The sequence below is a fragment of the Theropithecus gelada genome, chromosome 4 (assembly GCF_003255815.1).
Source record: "Theropithecus gelada isolate Dixy chromosome 4, Tgel_1.0, whole genome shotgun sequence".
NCBI lineage: Eukaryota > Metazoa > Chordata > Mammalia > Primates > Cercopithecidae > Theropithecus > Theropithecus gelada.
In genome coordinates this window covers 5,791,532-5,817,516 of record NC_037671.1, presented here as the reverse complement: position 1 = coordinate 5,817,516, position 25,985 = coordinate 5,791,532, and the positions used below count along the sequence as shown (strand labels likewise).

General features: G+C 47.5%; 1 protein-coding gene and 1 pseudogene across 9 annotated transcripts in view; both read right to left on the bottom strand.

Annotated features, from left to right (window-relative positions):
- RIPK1 (receptor interacting serine/threonine kinase 1) overlaps positions 1 to 7,186 on the bottom strand; it is a 44,456-nt gene extending 37,270 nt beyond the window's left edge. For 2 of the 8 annotated variants that reach the window (XM_025381539.1, XM_025381536.1), the window contains exon 1: positions 6,964 to 7,186. Coding sequence is in view for 2 of the 8 variants with exons in the window: in XM_025381532.1 (XP_025237317.1) it covers positions 6,964 to 7,098 (135 nt within the window). In the remaining 6 variants the exon portion in view is untranslated. Of the gene's footprint in view, positions 1 to 2,173; positions 2,978 to 6,963 lie in introns of those variants that run through there. The other 6 variants (XM_025381532.1, XM_025381533.1, XM_025381537.1 and 3 more) reach the window with 5 other exon arrangements.
- A 3,917-nt stretch (positions 7,187 to 11,103) lies between these two features.
- Positions 11,104 to 12,853, bottom strand: LOC112622231 (annotated as a pseudogene). The gene has a single exon (XR_003118961.1). The product of XR_003118961.1 is annotated as an elongation factor 1-alpha 1 pseudogene (transcript).
- Between the last annotated feature and the right edge of the window lie 13,132 nt (positions 12,854 to 25,985).

Genomic DNA, 25,985 nt, shown 5'->3' with positions numbered 1-25,985 from the left:
AACAGAGTTTAAATAAGCATCATGACCCCTGAAGCAAATTTTATCATGATTTCAATTTGCAAATAAAGAAACTAAGATTTGGAACTAAATGATCCACCTAAAGTGGCAGGATCCTGGAATGAAATCTTTGTCCCTTCATTCAAACTTTCACTGTTGGCTCACTAATACATGCTACTTCTCTAGATAGCAAATAATCTGTCTTCGGAAAAATCCAGATGCAGAGACCCACTCTTACAGCCTTACTCATCTATATTAAATGAATATGCCACAGTCAGAAACACGGAGAAAGTGCAGAATAAATTTTTTAAATACAGGAAGGCGGGGCGAAGGGGCTCATGCCTGTAATCCCGGACTTTGGGAGGCCGAGGCGGGCAGACTGCCAAGAGCTTGAGACCAGACTGGCCAACCTGGTGAAACCCTGTCTCTACTAGAAATACAAAAATTAGCCAGGCGTGGTAGTGTATGCCTGTAAACTCAGCTTCTTGGGAGGCTGAGGCAGGAGAACTGCTTGAACCCCAGAGGCGGAGGTTACATTGAGCCACAATCGTGCCACTGCACTCCAGCCTGGGCGACAGAGCAAGACTATGTCTTCAAAAACAAAAATAAAAATAAAAATACAGGAACATACGGCTCAAAATCAATGTTCTACAGATTAATACAGTCAACCATTTTTGCCAGAATGTAATATCCAACTAAAGCATGGGAAGTTAAATATTTTCTTCAGATTCCCAGATCATATGGGTGTTAACAGGTTATAAATTAATAAGCACCAAAATGTAAGCTGCCCAGTTTGAAAGAGGCTATTTAAGAACTTTTCTTAATACTCATTAATATTCACAATCCAGAAAGTACAATATATCTCTGGGGCTCAGTATAGTGCAGAGGAAAATGAGTATTAAAGTTATCATTTTTGCCATTTTATCAGTAATAATGATACACTCCAAATTTCATTTTAAACAAGCCTAGTCTTCTCTTCACTTTTTGTGAAGAGTTGCAGTACTCCACATTATTTTATTTTATTTTTTTTTGAGACAGAGTCTCCCTCTGTCGCCCAGGATAGAATGTAAGTGGCACTATCTCTGCTCACTGCAACTACCGCCTCCTGGGTTCAAGCCATTCTCCTGCCTCAGCCTCCCGAGTAGCTGGGATTACAGGGACCCGCCACCACATTCGGCTAATTTTTGTATTTTTAGTAGAGACGGGGTTTTGTGATGTTGGCCAGGCTGGTCTCGAACTCCTGACCTCAGGTGATACTCCCACCTCGGCCTCCCGAAGTGCTCGGACTACAGGAGTGAGCCACCGTGCCCGGCCCAGTACTCCACATTTCTAATATGACAATTTCCTCTTGACTCAATCCATCTTCCTAGCAGTCACAGAACGCAGGTGAGTACTAAGTCACTGCACATTTCAAAGTTCACCTCCTGCCCTGGCTTCTTCAAGTGTAAATCAGGGAAGAATTAATCGTTGGAGCAGCCTCCTTCTTTGCCCAAGATAAAAAAAGCTCTGATTAAGGGAGAGTCAAACGGTCAGCAAGAGAGAAAGAACCACCCCAGACCTTCCCCTGCCCCCGCAACCCCCGCGTCCCTCTGAAGCTTTGTCAAATGCTGAGGGAAGAAGGATGCAGCCTATCCTCTTCCCAACCCTGAAGAGGGTCTGCAGCACTTCACAAAAGCACATGCCAGTGACCACCAAAGCAGCCTGCTAGGGTTACCACATTCGTCCCCTCAGTCGTCTAAGATCACGCAGAAAAGGTTTTGTTTTTGGAACCTGCTGTGGCCTCAAGTGCAACAGTAAAAGGCCCTTTCAAAGGGTTGGTGGGAAGAGCCCAAACTGTTTTTTCTTAATGATAGGGCAGTAAGGGCCCACCGTCTCCACCAAAACAACAACGACATTAACGGCGTCTGGGACGGCCTATTCCACCCTCACGCCGTAATCGCGGCCCAAACGCAGGTCTCCGCCCGCTACCAGTCCAGCACCCAGACCTCCGGCGCAGAAGCAGCCAGCTGACCCCGGATAAGCTGGGCTAGAGGCGCACCTCCGACTTCCGGGAGCGCCCGGCCCCGCCCACTACCCGACTTCCGGTACCGGCGGGGCCCCGCCCGCCGCGCGCACGCCGGGCGGAGTCCCCCTCCTTCCCGGAAGCCCGCGGCCGCCCCGGCCTCCGCGCAAGCACCTGAGTTACTTTCGTTTCCGCGGCAAACGTCTGGAGGCCCGAGTGAGGGACGAAGCGGCGGCGGAGGGTTGGGGATTACTCCGACGCTGCGGCAGCCTTGCCGGGGCGTGCTGGGGGACGGCGCGCGAACCCCGACTAGGGGGTCGCCGGGACTGAGCGCGGCGGCGGCCTCCGGAGTGTTCTGCGCGCGGTGCCAGCCCGCTCACCGCGCCCGTCTCCGTAGCCGCGCCGTCCAGCCGAGTCCCGCCGCGCTCCCTCGGCCCCGCCCGGATGGCCGCGCTCTGGCGCCCCAGCTGTGGGTCCTCTGGGCTCGCCGCGCCCCGGGAGCTGGTCAGCCGTCCGCCGTCCGCGTCGAGCGCGCCCGGCAGGTGGGCGTGGACTGCTCGCGCTGCCTCCTCCCCCTGCCGCGGCCCTTGCCAGGGAGGAGGACTGCGACAGCGCCGCCCCGCCGCTCGCGGGACCTCGCGCCCAGGATCTGAATCCCGGAGCTCTCTTGCGGGCTAGAGGATCGCGGACTTTGTTTTACCAGTGGGGCGGCCTACGTAAAAGAGGAAACCGAAACCTCCGCGCGCACGAGAGGGAGATGGGCCTGGAGGGAAGCACTGGGTGAATTACAGCGGAGGCGCTATCCGGAGGATTCGGAGCTCTGCGGGTTAGCATTCCTCTCCCTTCACCTGTAAAGTTGGGCTGTCGAGGAGGAAATGTGATTATTTTGCAGCCCTTTAAAGTGGTAATTGTGAACTCGAGCAAAATTGGAACGTCATGCTATTCATGTTATATTAAAAAGAAAGTAATAAAATTACATGCACAACAGGCCGGGCGCGGTGGCTCACGTCTGTAATCCCGGCACTTTGGGAAGCCGAGGCGGGCGGATCACTTGAGGTCGAAGTTCGAGACCAGCCTGGCCAACATGGTGAAACCCCATCACTACTAAAAAATACAAAAATCAATTGGGCTTGGTGATGGGCACCAGCAATCCCAGCTACTCGGGAGGCTGAGGCAGGAGAATCGCTTGAACCTGGGAGGCGGAGATCGTAGTGAGCCGAGATCGCGCCACTGCACTCCAGCCTGGGCGACAAGAGCGAGACTCCATCTCAAAAGGAAAAAAAAAAAAAAGCACAACAGGATTACATACTGTACAAAGATATGTTTGTCAAGAGTTCGCAGGAGCCACATTCACAACACGAGCCACAGACTGGGAGAAAATATTTGCAAAAGACATACCTGATAAAAGACTGTGACCCAAAATATGCCCAAAAAACCCTCTTAAAATGCAACAATATGGAAATGTGCAACCTGATTAAAAGTGGGCAAAAGCTCTGAACAGACACCTCAGCATATGTACATGCATATGAAAAGATGCTCAACATCATAGGTCATTAAAGAATTGCAATAAAAAAACTGAAATACTATTACTTATTAGAATGGCTAAAATTCAAAACACTCTCAACACCAAATGTTGATGAGGATCTGGAGCACAAGGAACTCTCATACATTGCTAGTGGGAATGCCTAATGTTAGAGACTTTGGAAGACGTTTTGGCAATTTTTTTTTTTTTTTTTTTGAGACGGAGTCTCGCTCAGTAGCTCAGGCTGGAGTGCAGTGGCGCGATCTCGGCTCACTGCAAGCTCTGCCTCTCGGGTTCATGCTATTCTCCTGCCTCAGCCTCCCAAGTAGCTGGGACTACAGGCGCCCGCCACCACGCCCGGCTAATTTTTTTTTTGGCATTTTTAGTAGAGACGGGATTTCACCGTGTTGGCCAGGATGGTCTCGATCTCCTGACCTCGTGATCCACCTGCCTTGGCCTCCCAAAGTGCTGGGATTACAGGCGTGAGCCACTGCGTCCGGCCCATTTTGGCAATTTCTTAACCAAGGTCTTCTTACCATAAGATGAAGCAACTCCACACCTTGATATCTACCCAAACGAGTTGAAAGCTTACGCCCATACAAACACCTGGACAAGAATGTCTATAGCAGCTTTATTCATAATTGCCAAAACTTCAGGGCATCTAAGATGTCATTTAATAGGTGGACAGATAAGCTGTGGCACATCTATACAATGGAATATGAAGTGCTCAAAAGAAATGAGCTCTGAAGCCACACACACACACACACACACACACACACACACAAATTCTGGAGCAATCTTAAATGTATAAATCTAAGTGAAAGAAGCCAATCTGAGAAGACTACATAATGTATGAGTCCAACTATGCGACATTCTGGAAAAGGAAAAACTATGGAGATAGTAAAAAAGATTCGTGGTTGCCAGGGATTTGCAGGGAAGGAGGGATAGGTAGGTGGAGCACAAGGGATTTTTAGGGCAGTGGAATCTGATATTACAGTGTTGGGTACATCTCATTATACATTTGTCAAATGTATCTTGAATGTACACAAAGAGCAAAACCTAACAAGCTCTGGACTTTGATAATGTATATGTTTTATCCATATTGGTTCATTTTTATAACCATGTAGCTATGTTGGTTCATCAGGTGTAACAAATACCCCACACTAATGCAGGATGTTGATGGTAGGGGAGGCTATGCGGCCCAGGATGTTTGTGGGAGGGGATATTTTCTTTCTGCTTTGTTTTGCTGTAAACTAAAACAGCTCTAAAAGTCTATTCATTACTTTTTAAAAGATGTATACATACCAAAAAAGACGAAAGGCAGAGCTATTCACTCAACAAAGCTTTCTACTGTATGCCAAATAGGTACTAGATACAAGAGTATCTGGTGATAGATACAAGAGATACAAAAAGGAAGTCATTCCTTCAATAAATATTTACTGAGCATCTGTTCTAGGCAGTGAAGCCTCGGTTGTGAATTAAACATAAAAAAAAAATCTCTGTTCTGGCTGTGTGGAGTGGCTCCCTCCTGTAATCCTAGCACTTCGGGAGGCTCAGTCGGGTGGATTGCCTGAGCTCAGGGGTTACGGACCAGCCTGGCAAACATGATGAAGCTAAAAATACAAAAATTAGCTGGGCGTGGTGGCGCACACCTGTAGACCCACCTACTCAGGAGGCTGAGGTGGGAGAATTGCTTGAACCCAGAAGGCGGAGGTTGCTGTGAGCCAAGATTGCACCACTGCACTCCAGCCTGGGTGACAGAGCAAGACTCCATCTCAAAAAAAAAAAAAAGATAAATAAATAAAAATCTCTGTGTTCCATTTGTGGAACTTGCATTCTAATGGGGAAGACAAAAAGTCATTGCCCATCACTGTCCTCTGGACATCATGTGATCTTGGAAGATTGGAAATGCATTGTTTTTGCTTCATTTTGTTTTCAGTGCTCTAACTCAGAAACATCTATTTGGGAGCTTTACTCATTACTCCCAGCAAAAGCCATGAGTGTAGATGGTGCATGAGACGAAGGAACTGGTCCTTGCAGAACGCCAGAATGGAAAAGGCAAGAAACAGCCCAAGGTGAGGAAGGAAAACCAGCGAGAACAAAGAGCTAGTACTACCTCTGAAGCTAGTGGAAGCCAAAGTGTGAATGTGAGGGGGTGGGTCTCTTGGCCACAGGTCTGAAACCAAATGAACCCCCACCCCCCAGGCTGCAGTTCCCAGTGCCCTTGGAAATGAGACCCTCACTTCTCCAGGTGAGCCTGGGAGACCTCCCTGACCCCTTTCCATCCCCCTCGTCCCCCACACCCATCCCCAAGGCCTGCCCTCTACGCCCACATTTCGCCCACATTTCTTTCCACTTCGGATCCTGTGCCTGGCCTAATGCGCAGGCCCCCTCCCGAGCCTCTGGTCACCTTAGAGCCACTCCTCACTGTCGGGACACCTCATGTGTGCTCCCCAAAACGCCACGCAAAGCACTGGAGAGCCTTGGACAATGAACACAACCCGCTTCCCTCAGCCACCACCGGGCCACAGCCACACAACATCCTCAGAAAGCGGTGTCTTAATCCTCTTGTCCTTCCTCCTAAATCTCCCGGAACCCTTAGGATCCGCTCAAAGCCACCTTGTTAAAACGGTTTCTTCTCCACCTGCCCCCTCCCTGGATCCAGCCTCGCTCAGGTCACAGCCTCCACCTCTGGGCATCCTGAACCCCTCCCAAAGTCACCTCTTCACAAACTCCTGGTCCCCCTTAGAAGGCCCCATGTCCATCACGGGATTAATTCTACTCACCCTCAAACACCGCGGCCCGGAGGCTTGATTCCCACCCTAAAGGAGGTTCCCTTGACCCCGCGGGCGCAACCCTCCCTAGCAGGACCGTTCGTCCCGAAGGTGACTCCTCATCTTGCTGGCGGTCCCCACAGACCGCAGGCCCTGCAGGCGACGGCTGAGCCTGGCTCCGCGGATTCACAGTCCCTGGAGGAATGCTCCGGGGAAGGACGGGCCCCATCCGTTTCGCTGAATTATTGAAAGAATTAGGATGGGTAAGAGTGCTCGGATTTGGAACTGGAGACTGGTGACTTTGAAAGACAAGTACCGGGACAGACGTCATCCTGCGGATCCCAGAGCAGAGAGGAGCAGTGAGAAAACAGGGCTGGCAGGTGGGGAGGGGCTGCAGGGGAGAGCTGCGGCCGGAGAAGGGCAGCTAGGAGGCGTCGGGGAGGGCGGCGTCCCCGCTGGCGGGGAGCTGCGGAGGCGGAAACCGGCTGCGCGCTGCAGGGGACCCCCCCCAGAGACCGTTGCTGACCCCGCCGAGACACCACCGCTTCCCCGGGCTCTTGGATGAGCGACCTCTCCTGTCCTCAGGTCCCATCTTTCGGTGGCAGCCGGGGGACCTGAAGCTCGCCATTCCCGTTCCCGACCCCGGCCCTGCGCGGGGACGCCCTCACCTGCCACCTCGTCTCCGTGCCGCGCTCCGAGCCTGGACGCCGATCCCCGGGGCCCAAGACGTGACTCTGCTGCTGCTGTTGCCGCGGACTCCCGCTCGGGCCTTGGCGGGCGCCGCCTTTTATACTGCAGTGCATCCAGGAGCTTTTACGCTCCTCCCATACTTGACAAGCCGCCTGACTGGGGCTGCGCCTACCGGGACTAGCCAGGGAGGCGGGCGCGTTCGCGCGGGGGCGGCGGACAGGGTATGAGAACATGGGAGGGTCAGGGAACCCCCAGTCCGCCCCGCCCAGAGCTAAGTCCGCGAATGCTCCCGCCAGTCTGAGGCCGGCCAGGTCCCCAAGGCGCGCGCCCGGCCTCGGCCACCGGCAGCTCCAGGGCCGCTTCGGGATCGGGTTCTGAACCCAGAGAAGTTCTGAGCCCAGAGAAGTGGGTGGGAGCCTGCGGGGCCCAGGGCCTCCGCGCCGAGAACAAGGGGTCTGCGGGAAAGGAGACAGAGCCTGGAACCCTGGGCTTTTCTACCTCAGGAAGCAAAGTCGGGTGACAGCCAAGCTCCATGTTCCAGTGGGAAGGCCCCATGGGTCTGTGTTCCACACCTCTTGTCATGAATATGAGGGATTCACTTAGAACCAAAGCGTTTGTTCCAGGTCCCACCACTAACTAGTACCATTTGTTCCAGGTCCCACCACTAACTAGTACCATTTGTTCCAGGTCCCACCACTAACTAGTACCAGTCCCGGACCCAGAACCAGGCTCCTCACTCCTGGCACCCGAGCCCCTCTCCAGCCACAGGTGCTTGGGCTGCGGTGCGGTGTAAGCAGCCCCATTTTCCCACGAAGTGATGGGAAGAGACACTGAGTCACATGGGCTCCGGACACTCCTTGTGTCCTCTATCGGGGGTCCAGAGGCAGGGACTCGGGGGAGTTGATGCAGCAGTTCGTAATGTCATCAGATATCCCCCCACCCTGCTCCATCCTAGGTTGGACGCAATTGGAAGCATTTCATGTCGGCACGGTGACGTCCAGAGGAAGAGAACGGACCAAATGCCTCTCTCTGGAGCACGGAGTGTCTCCCAGAAGCCGTGTCCTCCTGTTTCGAACTGACCAGAATTAGAGCTTTCTCCTGAGGGCCTGAATTAGGGAGAGGCAAGCCAGGTGCCTAAGACACAACATTTCAGGAGGGCCACACTCATAGGTGCCAACCCTGCATTTTGCGTGGCCCTGAGAATCAGAGCCTCCTTCAATTTTATACCTTAGGTGCCTAGCTTGTTTTTTTAAAATAACACCCTTATTAAGGTTGGGTAGGTGGTTCATGCCTGTAATCCCAGCATTTTGGGAGGCCAAGGTGGGCAGATCACGAGGTCAGGAGTTCCAGACCAGCCTGGCCAACGTGGTGAAACCTCATCTCTACTAAAAATACAAAAATTAGCCGGGCATGGTGGCGCATGCCTGTAGACCCAGCTACTCAGGAGGCTGAGGCAGGAGAATCGCTTGAACCCAGAGGCAGAAGTTGTAGTGAGCCGAGATTGCACCACTGTACTCCATCCTGGGCGAGACAGGGCAAGACTCCGTCTCAAAAAAAAAAAAAAATCCCAAAATATAAATAAATAAATAAATATATATATAAAAAATAACACCTTTATTAAAATACAGTGCACATACCATAATATTCATCCTTTTAAAGCATACAGTGGTTCTTAGTATATTGATGAAGCTATCCAACTCTTACTACTGTCTAACTCCAGAAGATTTTCATCACCCGAAAAGCAACTGTGATACCCATTAGCAATTATTCTCCATTTCCTCCTCCCCATAACCCCTGGGAACCATAGATTTATTTTCTGTCTCTGTGGATTTTCCTAGTTTGGGGATTTCATGCAAAATGAACCATACAATATGTGGTCTTTTGTGACTGCTTCTTTTACTTAGCATAACGTTTTAAAGGTTCATTCATGATGGTTCCAGGTAGCATATATCAGTCTTTATTTCTTTTTATGGCTGAATAATATTCATAATAATATGTATATATATATCCATTTTTTTTATTCATTCATCAATTGACAGACATTTGGGTTTTTTCCATCTTTTGTCTATTATGAATAATGCTGCTATCAACATTCATGTTTGAATATATGTATAGATGTATGTTTTCTTGAACTTATCATAAATATATACCAGTGGGTAGAATTGGTGAGTCATGTGGTATAACTCTATATTTAACTTTTTGAAGAACTGCCAAACTGTTTTGCAAAGCTACTGTGCAATTTTACATTCCAGCCAGCAATCTACAGGCATTCCTCAGAGATATTGTGAGGTAGGTTCCAAACCACCACAATAAAGTGAATACCACAATAACGCAAATCACACAAAGTGTTAGCAGCCCTATGCATATAATAGTTATATACTATACTGCAGTGTATGAAGTGTGCGTTATGTCTCAAAAATGTAGATACCTTAATCGTAACACATGTTATCACCAAAAAAATGATGACAATCATCTGAGCCTTCAGTGAGTCATAATCTTTTTGCTGGTGGAGTGACCCACCTCAATGTTGATGAACCTGACTGATCAAGGTGGTGGTTGCTGAAGGCTAGAGTGGCTGTTGCAATTTCTTGAAGTTTGCTTTGTCAATTGATTCTTCCTTTTCTGAAAGATTTCTCTGTAGCATGTAGCGCCATTTGATAGCATTTTATGCACAGTAGAACTTATTTCAAATTGGTATCAATCTTCTCAAACCCTGCCACTGCTTTATCAACTAAGTTTACGTTATATCCTAAATCTTTTGGTTTTTGTTTGTTTGTTTTGAGACAGAGTTTTGCTCTGTCAGCCAGGCTGGAGTGCAGTGGCAGAATCTTGGCTCACTGCAACCTCCGTCTCCCGGGCTCAAGCAATTCTCCTGCCTCAGCTTCCCGAGTAGCTGGGATTATAGGCATGTGCCACCACACCTGGCTAATTTTTGTATTTTTAGTAGAGACGGGGTTCCACCATGTTGGCCAGGCTGGTCTCGACCTCCTAACTTCAGGTTATCTGCCTGCCTCAGCCTCCCAAAGTGCTGGGATTACAGGTGTGAGCCACCACACCCGGCATGTTGTCATTTCAACAGTGTTCACAGCATCTTCCCCAGAGGCAGATTCCATCTCAAGAAACCACTTCCTTTGCTCATCCGTAAGAGGTGACTCCTCATCTGTGAAAGTTTTGACATGAGATTGCAGCAATTCTGTCACATCTTCAGGTTCCATTTCTAATTCTAGTTCTGTTGCTATATCCACCACATCTGCAGTTACTTCCTTCACTAAAGTCTTCCATGAGCATTGGAATCAGTTTCTTCCAAACTCCTGTTATGTTGATATTTTGACCTCCTTCCGTGAATCGCAAATGTTCTTAATGGTGTCAAGAGTGGTGAGAATCTTTCTAGAAATTTATCAATTTACTTTGCCCAGATCCACCAGAGGAATCACTATATCTGGCAGCTAATAGCCTTATGAAGTGTATTTTTTTATTATTTATTTATTTATTTATTTATTTATTTATTTATTTATTGAGATGGAGTCTCACTCTTGTCGCCCAGGAAGGAGTGCAGTGGCGCGATCTCGGCTCACTGCAACGTCCGCCTCCCGGGTCCAAGTGATTCTCCTTACTCAGTCTCCCAAGTAGCTGGGATTACAGGCACCCGCGACCACGCCCAGCTGATATTTGTATTTTTAGTAGAGACAGGGTTTCCCCATGTTGGCCAGGCTGGTCTCAACCTGCACACCTCAGGTAATCCACCCGCCTTGGCCTCTTAAAGTGCTGGGATTACAGGCGTGAGCCACTGCGCCCGGCCGGAAGTGTATTTTTTAAATAAGACTCAAAAGTTGAATTTACTCCTTGATCCATGAGCTGTAGAATGGACGTTGTGCTAGCAGGCATGAAAACAGCATTCATCTCCTTGTACATCTCATCTCCATCAGAGCTCTTGGGTAATCAGGTGCATTGTCAATGAGCAGTAATATTTTGAAAGGAATTTTTTTTTCTGAACAGCGAGTCTCAACAGTGGGCTTAAAATACTTAGTAAACTATGCTGTAAAGAGACATGCTGTCACCCAGGCTTGGTGGTTCCACTGAGAGAGCACAGGCAAAGTAGGTTTAGCATAATTCTTTCTTTTCTTTTTTTTTTCTCATTAAACTTTTTAAATGGGTCTCAAAATTCTGTGACAAATTTTTGGTCAAGTTGTTTTCATTAAAAAGTACTGATTTTAAAAACTAATAACTTAAAACTGCCACACGCAAAAAAGAAAACCAAAGTGGTCCACAAAACATTCTCCTTTCCTTCTGAAGGTTTTACGAGGCATTGTTACCATTAACCAGTCTTTTACTACTAAACTTAAATGGCCAATTGAAACAAACAGTTCTGAGACCGTTCTTCCACCACTGATTAAGAGTGGGGTGGCAGGTATTAGAGATAATATTCATTTAACCTTCTGAGCTTTCTGGACAGACTTGGTGACCTTGCCAGCTCCAGCAGCCTTCTTGTCCACTGCTTTGATGACACCCACCGCAACTGTCTGCCTCATATCACGAACAGCAAAGCGACCCAAAGGTGGATAGTCTGAGAAGCTCTCAACACACATGGGCTTGCCAGGAACCGTATCAACAATGGCAGCATCACCAGACTTCAAGCATTTAGGGCCATCTTCCAGTTTTTTACCAGAACGGCAGTCAATCTTTTCCTTCAGCTCAGCAAACTTGCCTGCAATGTGAGCCGTGTGGCAATCCAATACAGGGGCATAGCCAGCACTTATTTGGCCTGGATGGTTCAGGATAATCACCTGAGCAGTGAAGCCAGCTGCTTCCATTGGTGGGTCGTTTCTGCTGTCACCAGCAACGTTGCCACGACGATCATCCTTGACAGACACATTCTTGACATTGAAGCCCACATTGTCCCCAGGAAGAGCTTCATTCAAAGCTTCATGGTGCATTTCGACAGATTTTACTTCAGTTGTAACGTTGAGTGGAGCAAAGGTGACCACCATACCGGTTTGAGAACACCAGTCTCCGCTCGACCAACAGGAACAGTACCAATACCACCAATTTTGTAGACATCCTGGAGAGGCAGGCACAAGGGCTTGTCAGTTGGACGAGTTGGTGGTAGGATGCAGTCCAGAGCCTCAAGCAGCATGGTTCCACTGGCATTGCCATCCTTACGGGTGACCTTCCATCCCTTGAACCAAGGCATGTTAGCACTTGGCTCCAGCATGTTGTCACCATTCCAACCAGAAACTGTCACAAATACTACTGTGTCGGGGTTTTAGCCAATTTTCTTAATGTAAGTGCTGACTTCCTTAACAATTTCCTCATATCTCTTCTGGCTGTAGTGTGGCTCAGTGGAATCCATTTTGTTAACACCAACAATTAGTTGTTTCACACCCAGTGTGTAAGCCAGAAGAGCATGCTTTCAGGTCTGCCCATTCTTGGAGATACCAGCTTCAAATTCACCAATACCAGCAGCAACAATCAGGACAGCACAGTCAGCCTGAGATGTCCCTGTAATCATGTTTTTGATGAAGTCTCTGTGTCCTGGGGCATCAATGATGGTCACATAATACTTGCTGGTCTCAAATTTCCACAAGGAGATATCAATGGTGATACCACGTTCCAGCTCAGCTTTCAGTTTATGCAAGCCCCAGGCATACTTGAAGGAGCCCTTTCCCATCTCAGCAGCCTCCTTCTCAAATTTTTCAATGGTTCTTTTGTCGATGCCACCGCATTTGTAGATCAGATGGCCAGTAGCGGTGGACTTGCCCGAATCTACGTGTCCAATGACGACAATGTTGATATGAGTCTTTTCCTTTCCCATTTTGGCTTTTAGGGGTAGTTTTCATGACACCTGTGTTCTGGCGGCAAACCCGTTGCGAAAAAGCTAGCATAATTCTTCAAGCCCTAAGATTTTCAGTATGGTAAATGAGCATTGATCTCAAAGTCACCAACTTGCATTAGCTCCTAACAACAGAGCCAGCCTATGCTTTGAAGCGTTGAAGCCAGGCATTGACTTTTCCTCTCTAGCTATGGAAGTCCTAGGTGGCATCTTCTTCCAATAGAAGGCTGTTTTATCTACATGGACAATCTGTGTAGTGTAGACACCTTCATCAATGACCTTAACTAGATCTTCTGGATAACTTGGTGCAGCTTCTACATCAGCACGTCCTGCTTCATGTTGCACTTTTATGTTACAGAGATGGCGTCCTCCCTTAAACATCATGAACCACCTCTGCTAGCTTCCAACTTTTCTTCTGCGATTTCCTCACTTCTCTCTTCCTGCATAGGATTGAAGAGAGTTGGGGCCTTGCTCTGGATTCGGCTTTGGCTGAAGGGAGTTCTGTGGCTGGTTTGATATATGCAGACCACTAAAATTTTCCCCACATCAGCAATAAGGCTGTGTTACTTATCATTCACGTGTTTACTGAAGTAGCACTTTTAATTTCCTTCAAGAACTTTTTCTTTGCATTCACAACTTGGCAGGTTGTTTGGTGCAAGAGGCCTTGCTTATGACATATCTTGGCTTTTGACATGTCTTCCTAACTTTAATCATGTTTCACTTTTGATTTAAAGTGACAGGCATGCAACTCTTCCTTTTATTTGCAGGTTTAAAGGTCATTATAGGGTTGGTCAATATTGCTGTGTTGTCTCAAAGAATTTGGGAGAGGGAGAGAGATGGGGAAATGACTGCTCGCTGGAGCAGTCAGACCACACAGAACGTTTATCCATTAAGTTTGTCAACTTATATGGGTATAGTTTGTGGCACCCCAAAACAATTATAATAGTAACATCACAGATCACTATAACAGAGGTAATAATAATGAAAATGTTTGAAATATTGTGAGAATTACCGAAATGTAACACAGAGACAAGAAATGAGCACATGCTATTGGGAAAATGGTCCCCAAATCCTGCTTGACACAGTTGCCACAGACCTTCAATATGTAAAATACACAATATCTGTGAATTGCAATAAAGCAAAATGCAATGAAATGAGGAATGTCTGTATAAGACAAGAGAAAATCATAAAAGCAGCAAGACATGTACAAGGGATCCTCAATAAACTCATATATCTGTGGCCAAGGGTGCTAAGCGATATTCAGTGTGGGAAAGAGTAGTCTCATCAATAGATGACAGGGAAGGACTGTATTTCCACATGCAAGAGTAAAGTGAGACCCTGCTTCACATCTCGTCAACAGATGACAGAGAAGGACTGAATTTCCACATGCAAGAGTAGAGTGAGACCCTGCTTCACACCATATAAAAAAACCCCTCACAAGTAATGACCTAAATATAAAAACTAAAATCATAAAATTCTTAGAAGAAAACGTAGAAGTAAATCTTCATAATTTTGGGTTTGGTAATAGGCTCTTAATATGATACCAAAATCTCTGGCAAAACAACAACCAAAAAAACAAAAAGAAACAAAATCCATTGGGAGTATACTTCATTAAAATCTGAAATTTTGTGTATCAAAGGATATTACCAAGAAAGACAACCTACAGAGTGAAGGAAAATGTTTGCAAATCATATATCCGATAAATTCAGAATATAAAGAACTTCTGGCCGGGCGCGGTGGCTCAAGCCTGTAATCCCAGCACTTTGGGAGGCCGAGACGGGCGGATCACGAGGTCAGGAGATCGAGACCATCCTGGCTAACACGGTGAAACCCCGTCTCTACTAAAAAATACAAAAAACTAGCCGGGCGAAGTGGCGGGCGCCTGTGGTCCCAGCTACTCGGGAGGCTGAGGCAGGAGAATGGCGTGAACCCGGGAGGCGGAGCTTGCAGTGAGCTGAGATCCGGCCACCGCACTCCAGCCTGGGCGACAGAGCCAGACTCAGTCTCAAAAAAAAAAAAAAAAAAAAGAACTTCTACAACTCAACAACGAATAGACAAACAATCCAATTAAAGTATAAGCAAAGGACTTGAATAGACATTTCTCCAACAAACGTATACAAATGGCCAGTAAACACATGAAAAGATGATTCAAGTCATTAGTTATTAGGGAAATGCAAATCAAAAACACAATGAGATACCACATCACAGCTGCTAGGATGGCTATAACTTAGAAAAAAAAAAAAAGCAACATAACAAATGTTGGTGAAAACATGGAGAAATTGGAACCCTCATACACTGTTGGTGGGAATGTAAAATTGCAGACACTGTGAAATGCATTTTGGCTATTCTTCAAAAAGCTACACATAGGATGATGATAGAATTGTTGTAGTAGCAATTCCATTCCTCGATAGAGACAAAAACTATTAAACGCAGGGAGTCACACAGACACATATATGCCAATAATCATTGGTACATTATTCACAAATCTCAAACGACCTGTGCATTTTTAATATTCAGCCAAAAAGAAGTGAAGTTCTGACTCATATTACAACACTGATGAAACTTGCCAACAAGGTTTTCAAGGGAAATAAGCTGAGTGTAAAGGCCCATTGTGTAGGATTCCATTTAAGTGAAGTACATGAGATAGACAAATCATGGAGACAGAAAGTAGATTAGAGGCTACTGGTGATGAAAGGAGGGGGGAATGGGAAGTTACTATACAATGAGTACCGTGTTTTTATTTGTTCTGTTGAAAAAGGTTATGGAAATAAATAGCAGGAAAGGTTGTACAACATTGTCAATGTAATTAATGCTTCTGAACTGTACACTTAAGAATGGATAGGCCGGGCGCGGTGGCTCACGCCTGTAATCCCAGCACTTTGGGAGGCCGAGACGGGCGGATCACGAGGTCAGGAGATCGAGACCATCCTGGCTAACACGGTGAAACCCCGTCTCTACTAAAAAATACAAAAAACTAGCCGGGCGAGGTGGCGGGCGCCTATAGTCCCAGCTACTCGGGAGGCTGAGGCAGGAGAATGGCGTGAACCCGGGAGGCGGAGCTTGCAGTGAGCTGAGATCCGGCCACTGCACTCCAGCCTGGGTGACAGAGCGGGACTCCGTCTCAAAAAAAAAAAAAAAAAAAAAGAATAATGAGACTAAGAAAACTGGAGTAGGCTGGGGTGCAGTAGCTTACCTCTGTAATGCCAGCACTTTGGGAGGTTGAGTTAGGCAGATCATTTGAGGTCAGGNAAAAAAAAAAAAAAAAAAAAAAAAAGAATGGATAAAACAGCATATCTTATGTTGTACATATTTGACTACAGAAAAACAAAGTTAAAAAGTACAAAAATCTCTGTTATTAAGAGTCAGTTTCCCAAAGGGATGGGGATGCTGGTAGCAGAAGGGAAAGAAAGCTCATTAAATAAAAACAAAAGCAATGACCTCTTCAGGAGGTGGCTCAGCTAGTTTAGCCTTACCTTAGCTCCACAATGGTCCATTTTATTCGGAAGTATAAACATGGGGCGTTGGGGAGAAGAGATGTGTACCTGCCTCAGCTGCCTCCCTGCCCAGAATGCCGACTCCGACTCTTGCATTCCACTAAGGCTGGGGATTAAATGAAAAGTGAGAATCTGGAAACCCCCAGATATGATGTTTGTCGTTGGAGCTGATTTTGTCTAGTTTTAGTAGCATGACCTCCTCCTCAGACTCAGGATGCAATTATGGTCACATCTCATTTGTTTGCAGTAATTGCTCAGCTCCAATACCAGATTAGCAGGAAGTTCTGTTATTTTCCTTTTGACGATGGGCTCCTCCTGAACTGTCCTGGAATCTACCACCGTTCAGCTTACACGATTCAAAAGACCCAGGGAACTAGGCCAGTCCAGCTTCCAACCCCAACCAGGGAGCAACTTGCTCAGTCCACGTTGTGATATCTCCTCGCTGCCACAAGGTGGTGACGTTGCGTCACAGACTCGCCTGATGGGCGCGCAGGCGCCAATGCTCCCAGGACCTGCCGTTCCATTCCTAAATGAAAGCTGCTCCCAGGATCTGGACTCACGAGACAAGGCAGCCTGTTCCCCGCTGGGGAGCTTAGGGGCAAGAGGGCATCTCAGAGAGAGGGCACATTCTCACCTCTGAAGACAAGGAGAACATCATCAATACATAGACTAATGCCAGCACTGCACCTTAGGATGGGCAGGGCCACTGTGAGTTAAAGCAAAATGAACGAAAGAATGAACCAATAAGTATATGAGAGGGAAAGTCCCAACGACCCTCAGGAAGTGCAATCAACAGTTGCAGTTATTTTCATTAGGAACATTCTAAACACAGGGGAAACCTTCCTTCTTTCTGCTCTGTTGTTGGAGTAGGACATCAATGGTTCTGGTCTCTATTTGTAGAGACACCAGAAATCAAGGTATAGAGTTTGGAGTTTGGAAAGGGGTCTTGGGGAGGTCACAGTGGGAGGTGACTGCCAAATGAGGTGGCAGAAGCCAGCAAGCTCTAGAAAAAAAGACAATCGGCCCAAACTGTTCACCAGCACCGCCCCTCCCCCAACCCCCCATTGGCTCTGGTTCCAAGACTCCATTTTCTAGGTATTTACTTGTCCTTAAACCATTTTCCTTTAATTGAACTTTTTCTGTGGAGCCATGCACCCTTTATCCGGTTTCCCACAATGGTGGCATCTCATAGCCACACCCACCCGCCTCCCTAACTCCTGGGCACCGCTAAGGAGTCCTGCATTTCTCTCCTCTGTTCTTTGGAGAAATTGATCATCCGTCTGTGATCTTTGGGACTGGTTTCTCTCACCAGCGTAACTCCCCGGGAGATCTAGCAGGCTGATGGGTGCGGAGTACCAGTGGCTCATTCATTTTGTCGCACCGCAGACTCTCATTCTGTAACCTGGATATCTGCCAGGGATGGGGAGGGGAGGCACAGGGCAGGGGCGTCCCTCCCCGCACAGCATCAGCATCCCAGCACTCCAATTTTTTTTTTTTTTTGAGATGAGTCTCACTGCACTCCAGGCTGAAGTGTAATAGCACCATCTCGGCTCACTGCAACCTCCGCCTCCTGGGTTCAAGCAATTCTCCTGCCTCGGCCTCCCAAGTAGCTGGGGCTACAGGCGCCCGCCACCACTCCCAGACTAATTTTGGTATTTTTAGTAGAGACGGGGTTTCACTGTGTTGGCCAGGCTGGTCTCGAACTCCTGACCTCAGGTGATCCGCCCGTCTCGGCCTCTGGGATTACAGGCGTGAGCCACGGCGCCCGGCCTCTGCGATCCATTCCTGTGGGTCCAGTTTCCACCTTCTCGAAAGCCAGCAGGGTCCTCCCCAACCCGGAAGGGCTGGACGAGACCGGGGGCGGACTGCAGTGGTGTGGCGTGGGCGGAGCTGTATGGGCGGGGCTCGGGGGCGGGGTGCGGCCTCGGCATGGGCGGGGCCTGCGTGTGGCCGGAGCTGCGGAAGCAGACCTGCAGTCCTGCGGCCCTGGTCCTGGGTTGCTTGGGTGTGTGCGGGCCACTGGTCCCCGCGGGTGGAGCCGCAGCGCGCTTGCCTCCTCGGCGTCTGCGGAACGCGGCCCTGTAGCTGGAACCTGGCGCATCTCCGAGAGCTCCTCGCAGAGGCGCAGGTTCCAGCCCTGCGGCTCCTACCCGGGCCTGCTCTGGCCGGAGGGTGAGCGCCCTACCGGGGACCGGGGGACTTGGGAGGGGCAGTTCCCTCCTGCAGCCTCCCCGGAGGTTCTACGTCACCATTCACTGTCCCTGCTCTGAGGCACCTTCCTGGAGCACTTATGTAAAATAGCAAACATTCCCCTGCTGTTTGATCAGCTAGAGTATTTTATTTGCTTATCACTATTAGGTGCCATGGTTCTGGTACTTACCGCCACCTGGAATTTTGTGGTGCTTTCTTTGCCGGCTTTATTGTTTCTTGCCCGCCCCCCACCCCCCCGCCGCTTACCCTCCCCGAAGAGTACAAAGTCCATTCGTATCTCCCTTGTGGTCCCAGCACCTGCCCAGAGATGAGCCCACCTGCCAGGAGGGGTCCAGCTGAACGAACGTGTGTGTGGGTTATAGGAACTGTGTCCCTCTCACTGCTAGTAACAGAGTCAACTCCAGCGGCTTTCACAGAACTCGTGAAGAGCCTGGAGCTTCTCAGAAACCATCACCCGCTCCGGAACCTCCGTGACTCCGGGCTCCATACTCACCTTCCAATCTTTTTTTTTTTTTTTTTTTTAAACAATCATAGCTATTTTTAAAAATTATTATTATTATACTTTAAGTTCTAGGGTACATGTGCACAACGTGCAGGTTTGTTACATGTGCCATGTTGGTGTGCTGCACCCATCAACTCGTCATTTACATTAGGTATATCTCCTAATGCTATCCCTCCCCGCTCCCGCTCACCTTCCAATCTTAGTTTCGCCTCCACGTTGACCTTCAACCCTCCTGGGGTCCTGTCCGTAATAGTGCTTAAGATTCTTCCCCTGGTTTTGGCCGGGCGCGCGGCTCACGCCTGTAATCCCAGCACTTTGGGAGGCCCAGGCGGGCGGATCACGAGGTCAGGAGATCGAGACCATCCTGGCTAACACGGTGAAACCCCGTCTCTACTGAAAATACAAAAAATTAGCCGGGCGAGGTGGCGGACGCCTGTAGTCCCAGCTACTCGGGAGGTTGAGGCAGGAGCATGGCGTGAACCCGGGAGGCGGAGCTTGCAGGGAGCCAAGATCGCGCCGCTGCACTCCAGCCTGGGCGACAGAGCAAGACTCCGTCTCAAAAAAAAAAAAAAGATTTTTCCCCTATTTTTAACCTAAGAGCACCTGCCTCACCTTAGACCTGCGCTCCGCTGGCCTCAGGGTCCCTCCACGGTGTGCGCCATGGGCAGCCGCCTTCCCTCTAGCTTCCCGATAGATTGGGAGTGAACTGAGAAGGTGGCCAAGCAGTGGGGAGAAGCAAGTCCTGAGCTGCCTGGCCAGGCCACGCCCGTGGGGTCAGAAGAAGGCCCCTCCTCCTCGGCCTCACCGACCAGACTTCTGCTTCCCTAGGCTGTGCCAGGCCTCCCTGTGCGCTGTGACAGCCAGAGTTTGCTTTCTACAAAGTCACCTCCAGGCAGTGACTGTCTACCAGGGCACTCCTGAGCCTCCCAGCTAATGATGAGGCCATTCACTGTCCTCTCTTTTTCCTTTGAGATAAATCCCTTTCCCGACCCGCCGTTTTGGCTCGCAGCCCTACTTAAGTTACAGCCCTACTTCTCACTGCCAAGCATGGGTGTCACTGCTGGCTCAGGGAGTGTGGATCCTGTAAACTTGCCTCATCAGGAGGCTTTAAGGAGTGACCTCCAGGGACTAGAAAGTAGCTTGTTCTTCACAATCAGTGCCCTCCCAAGAACATCCAGGGTTTCAGCCTCAGTGCTAAGGCAACTATGTCTCTCCTTGATGTATGCTCGCTGCTGGTAATTCTAGGGAAGGCAGAGGGCTGTGCAGGTGCCCCTGCCCCCAGGCTAGGAGAGCTGGCAAATGCCTAGAGACCCAAAGGCCTCATCCTCAGGGAGGCCAACTCTTCTGTTTTAGTGATATTTTATTGTGATTTACAGTGCAACGTACCGATTCAAACAATACCACCTGTATTCATAAACTTTCTTTTTCCTTTCCTTCCTCACTGCCCAGCTTTAGTTCATCCTTGTAAGTGTTGCTGGTGTCAGAATAGGAACCTCCCTGCACTTTGAATGGATGAATGTGACCTCTCCCACATTCTCCGGTGCTGTGATGTGCCTTAAACACAGCACGGTATTTGGACACAAAGCCTGTGCCCGGAGCCCTTATGCAGTTTCAGACTGACAGGCCATAGCCCTCCCTACAGACTCAGTGCCATTGTAGAAGTTCCTGCGTGGAAAATACATAAACACAAATATCTGCGGTTAGCAATCCACCACTGTGTTGCAGCCCCAAGAAAGCCTCAGGAATCCAGGTTCTTTTGGTATTTCTGCTCCCTGCCCTTGGTGCATAGCCTCCATCCCCAGGATGACAAGAAGGCTGACAGCCCTAGCATCATCCCACAGTCCAGCTGGGAAGAGAGCCAGGGACAAAGCCGGAGGGAACTAGCTCCACACCTCCCAGCCCCAGCTGAGTTAGCTTCTTGAGGGTATTTCCCGGAAGCCCTGCCTGTCACTTCTGCTGACACCTCACTGGCCATCTCAACTGCAAGGCAGCCTAGGAAGTGTAGTGTTTCCCTGGACGCATGGATTCCTGGAATCAATTCAGGGTCTGTCCTTAGGGAACCAGAGTGAGGATATTCAGTCACCAAAGATGCAGGTTCCCAGCTGTCCAGTGAAGTCAAGCGAATGGGGAAGGGTTTGAACTCACCTTTGGGTGTTTGGAGTGATCAGAGCTGTCTGACTCCTTAGGGGGTGACAGTGCCCCACTCTGTTAAACCCCATATTTGCCCCCAACTCAGCTTCAGCCACAATTAGGCTCTTTTCCTTTATGTCCACAGGGCACCTGGCCTGGGTGGAGCCCACTCCTCCGCGCCCACCTCACTTCTTGCAGTATTCTGCAGACCCCAGCCCTATGCCTGTGCTCTAGGCAGCTGGAGATAAGGAGTGGGCCCTGGAAGATGCTCAGTCAGGCTCTGCTCCAGATTTTAGTTTAGGAGATAAGCACAACTATGTCTCTGTTCTTTTTGTTATGCTGTAAAGACACACTGATAGGTTAAAATTGTTGTTTGGACACAACGTGGATCATGCAGTGTCTTCACATTAACCCCTAGTCACACACTCTTAAGTTGTCTGTTTTCTTCCCCCAATATTTTTATTGTCATAAAAACATGCCGAGTATAAAAACCTTAACCAGGCCAGTTGTGGTGGCTCAGACCTGTAATCCCAGCACTTTGGGAGGCCAAGATGGGTGGATTACTTGAGGTCAGGAGTTCAAGACCAGCCTGACCAAAATGGCAAAACCCTGTTTCTACTAAAAATACAAAAGTTGGCTGCGCACGGCGGCGCCCGCCTGTAGTCCCAGCTACTGGGGAGGCTGAGACAGGAGAATCTCTTGAACCGGGGAGGCAGAGGTTGCAGTGAGCCAAGATCATGCCCCTGCACTCCAACCTGGGCAACAGAATGAGACTCCATCTCAAACAAACAAACAAACACCGTAGCTTTTTATCTTTCAGTTGTGTTCTCCCTGTGTTTTCCAGGCTGGAGAGTAGTGGCTTTTTACAGGCATGATTATGGCACACTGCAGCCTCCACCTCCCGGGCTCAAGTGATTCTCCTGCCTCAACCACCTGAGTAGCTGGGGCTACAGGCATGTGCCACCATGCCACGGTATTAACAATCTAAACAAAAATATGATCATCTCAAAGATACAAAAAAAGCATTTGACAAATTCCTACATCCATTTCTGATAAAAACTCTCAGCAAACTAGAAATAGAAGAGAACTTTTTCAACTTGATAAAGAGCATCTGTGAAAAACCTATAGCTAATATCACACTGAGGAAAAAATGCCCTTTGCTGTAGGTTCTACTCAGTGCAGTAAGCCAAGAGAAAGAACAGATTGGAAAGGAAGAAGAAATGTTGTCATTCGTAGCAAGAGATATAACTGTCTATGTAGAAAATTCAATGGCATCTATAAAAGGCTACTAAAATAAGTGACTGTAGCAAGTTATCAAGGTTGAAATACACCTGCTGTGTGAATGCCTGGCTGTCCTCACAACAGCTGGCACTGCACCTGAACATGAGACCCTGCGTGTTCTGCATGTTCTCTCTTTCCAGACTCTTCACCGTGGAGTCCACCACCTCCTGCACCTGCAGCTGCTGCAGCTCCACCATGGCGACCCTGCGCTGCCCTGCTCTGCTTAATTTTTCTAGAAATCTAAACTATTCTAAAAAAATTAAGTCTTGCCAGGCACAGACCCACAGTGGCTTACGCCTGTAATCTCAGCATTTGGGGAGGCCGAGGCGGGTGGCTAGCTTGAATTCAGGAGTTCAAACCCAGCTTGGGAAACATGGCAAAACCCCATCTCTACCAAAAATAAAAAAACTAGCTGGGCATGGTGGTGCACACCCATGGTACCAGCTGTGGGAGGCCAAGGTTGGGAGGATCACTGGAGAGCAGGAAGTCGAGCCTGCAGTGAGCCATGATTGTGCCACTTCAGTCCAGCCTGGGCAACAGTGAGATCCTGTCACGAATAATAATAAGAGTAATAATAATAATGGTCTATTAATTTTAAAAAGGATTAAAAAAGTCTATTGGCCATATGTATGTGGATCTATTCCTCTCACTCTCCTCTCTCTACTGTTTCATTTACCTTGCATCTATTCCTTTGCCAATATCATACTGTGTTTGTTAATTAAAGTACCTTTAGAGTAAATTTTAAAATTGTGCAGGGTAAATCCAATCTATTCTACTTTTTCAAAATTGTTCTAACTATTCTAGCTTCTTTGCTTTTCTGTATAAATTTTTTGAATCAACCTGTCTATGTCTCCCAAAAATTCTCTGGGATTTTGATTGCAATTGTATTAGTGTATGTATAAATTTGGGAAGAATTGTCATCTTTTTAATATTGATTCTTCTAATTCATGAACACGGTGTCTTTCTCCATTTATTTAGACCTTCTTTGGTGTCTTTTATCAGCTATTTTTAGTTTTTAGCATAGAGAGCATGTACATGTTTTGTGAGATTATTTTATTTGAGGATCTACTGTGAATTTTTGTTGGTATATAAAAAGACAATTTACCTTTACACATTGACCTTGTATCTTGCTAAATTCTCTTATTAGTTCTAGAAGGGTTTTTGCTTTTTCTTTTTCTTTTATTTTCTTTCCTTTTTTTTTTTTTTTTTTTTTTTGTTGAGACAGTTTTTTTTTCTTGTTGCCTAGGCTGGAGTGCAATGGCACAGTCTTGGCTCACTGCAACCTCCGCCTTCTGGGTTCAAGTGATTCTCTTGCCTCAGCCTCCCGAGTAGCTGGGATTACAGGCGCCCTCCACTACGCCCAGCTAATTTTTGTATTTTTAGTAGAGATGGGGTTTCGCCATGTTGGCCAGGCTGGTCTCGAACTCCTGACCTCAGGTGATCCACCCACCTAGGCCTCCAAAAATGCTGGGATTACAGGTGTGAGCCACCATGCCTCGCCTTGTTTTGTTTTTTCTTTTATATATTCCTTGAAATTTTCTACATATACAACCATATGATCTGCAAATAGGGATAGTTTTATTGCATACTTTCCAATTTGTGTGCCTTTTTGTAAATTTTCCTTTTCATTGCACTGACTAGGTGAGAATGGATATCCTTGCCTCATTCTTAATTTTATGAGAATAGCATAATGATAGCTGTAGATATTTAGATGTCTGTTGTCAAATTAAAGACATATTTTTCGGCCCAACATGGTGGCTCTCACCTGTAATCCCAGCACTTTGGGAGGTTGAGGCAGGTGGATCACCTGAGGTCAAGAGTTCGAGACCAGCCTGGCCAACATGGTGAAACTCCTTCTCTACAGAGCAAGACTCTGCCTCACACATAAAAAAAAGACTTTTTTTCCTATTCCAAGCTTGCTAAGAGGTTCGTTTTCCCCATGAATGGACATTAAGTTTGGTCAAGTGCTTTTTCTACATTAATTAATATGATCATGTGGGTTTTTTTCTCCTTAGTCTATGGTAGATTACATTGGTTGAGATCCAAATATTGAGCCATACTTGCATTCCTGGAATAAACATTATTATGTCTTGCTATGCTATTCTTTGTATACATTGCTAGTATAATAAACATTATATCATGCTGTACTATCCTTTTTTTTTTTTTTGAGAAAGAGTCTCACTCTTGTTACTCTTGTTGCCCAGGCTGGAGTGGGGTGGTGCGATCTCAGCCCACTGCAACCTCTGCCTCCCAGGCTCAAGTGATTCTCCTGCCTCAGTCTTCTGAGTAGCTGGAATTACAGGCATGCGCCACCACATCCGGCTAATTTTGTATTTCTAATACAAACGGGGTTTTGCCATGTTGGCCAGGCTGGTTTTGAACTTCTGGCCTCAAGTGATCCACCCCTCCTCAGCCTCCCAAAGTGCTGAGATTACCAAAGTAAGCCACTGTGCCTGGCCTATACTATTCTTTTTATACATTGCTCATATAATAAACACCATTATGGCATGCTGTACTATTCTGTTTATATGTTGCTGATTTGCAAATGTTTTGTTGAGGATTTCTTTGTATTCAAAAACACATAATGGTATAGGTATAGTGGTTTATAATTTTCTTTTTTGTACTATCTTTGATTTTGTTATAATAATAATGAAAGCCTCATAAAATAAGTTGGAAAGTGTCCCTTTTCTATTTTCTGGAAGAGATTGTATAGAATTGATGTTTTCTTCTCATTTAAATAGTTGGTAGAATTCATCAGTAAAATCATATGGGCCTGGAGGTTTCTTTTTAGAAGACGTTTAACTATACATTTGATTTCTTTAAAAGTCATAGGATTATTTAATTATGTCTGTTTCATCTTAGGCATGTTTTAGCAGTTTGTAGTTTTCTAGGAATTGGTTCATCTCATCTAAAGTGTTTGTGCCTAGAGGTTCTCATGGTATTTGTTGTGGGGAGCAACAACTATCCAGGATAGTGGTGTGGGGGTATAAGAATTTAACCAAGACAGGCCGGGCACAGTGGCTCATGCCTATAATCCCAGCACTTTGGGAGGCTGAGGCAGGCAGATCACCTGAGGTCTGGAGTTCAAGACCAGCCTGACCAACATGGAGAAACCTCGTCTCTACTAAAAATACAAAATTAGCCAGGCGTGATGACGCATGCCTGTAATCCCAGCTACTCGGGAGGCTGAGGCAGGAGAATCGCTTGAACCCGGGAGGCAGAGGTTGCAGTGAGCCAAGATTGCACCATTGCACTCTAGCCTGAGCAACAACAGCAAAACTCCATCTCAAAAAAAAAAAAAAAATTACCAAGACAGTTGTTGGTGGTAAAGAAAGGCAGGTTTATTAGAGAAAGTAGGACAATACATTGCCAGAGAGATAATGGGCATGTCAGCAGAAGCTGACTGCAAAGAAACAAAGACTTGTGGAGATTTTGTAGGGCAGTGCTTGTGCTGAAGAGGGTTTGTGTAGTACTGGTAATACCAAGATTGCAGTCAGTTAACTTGCAGGTGTCCTGTGATAGCTGGGTGCAGGAAGACTGTGAGTTATTTGC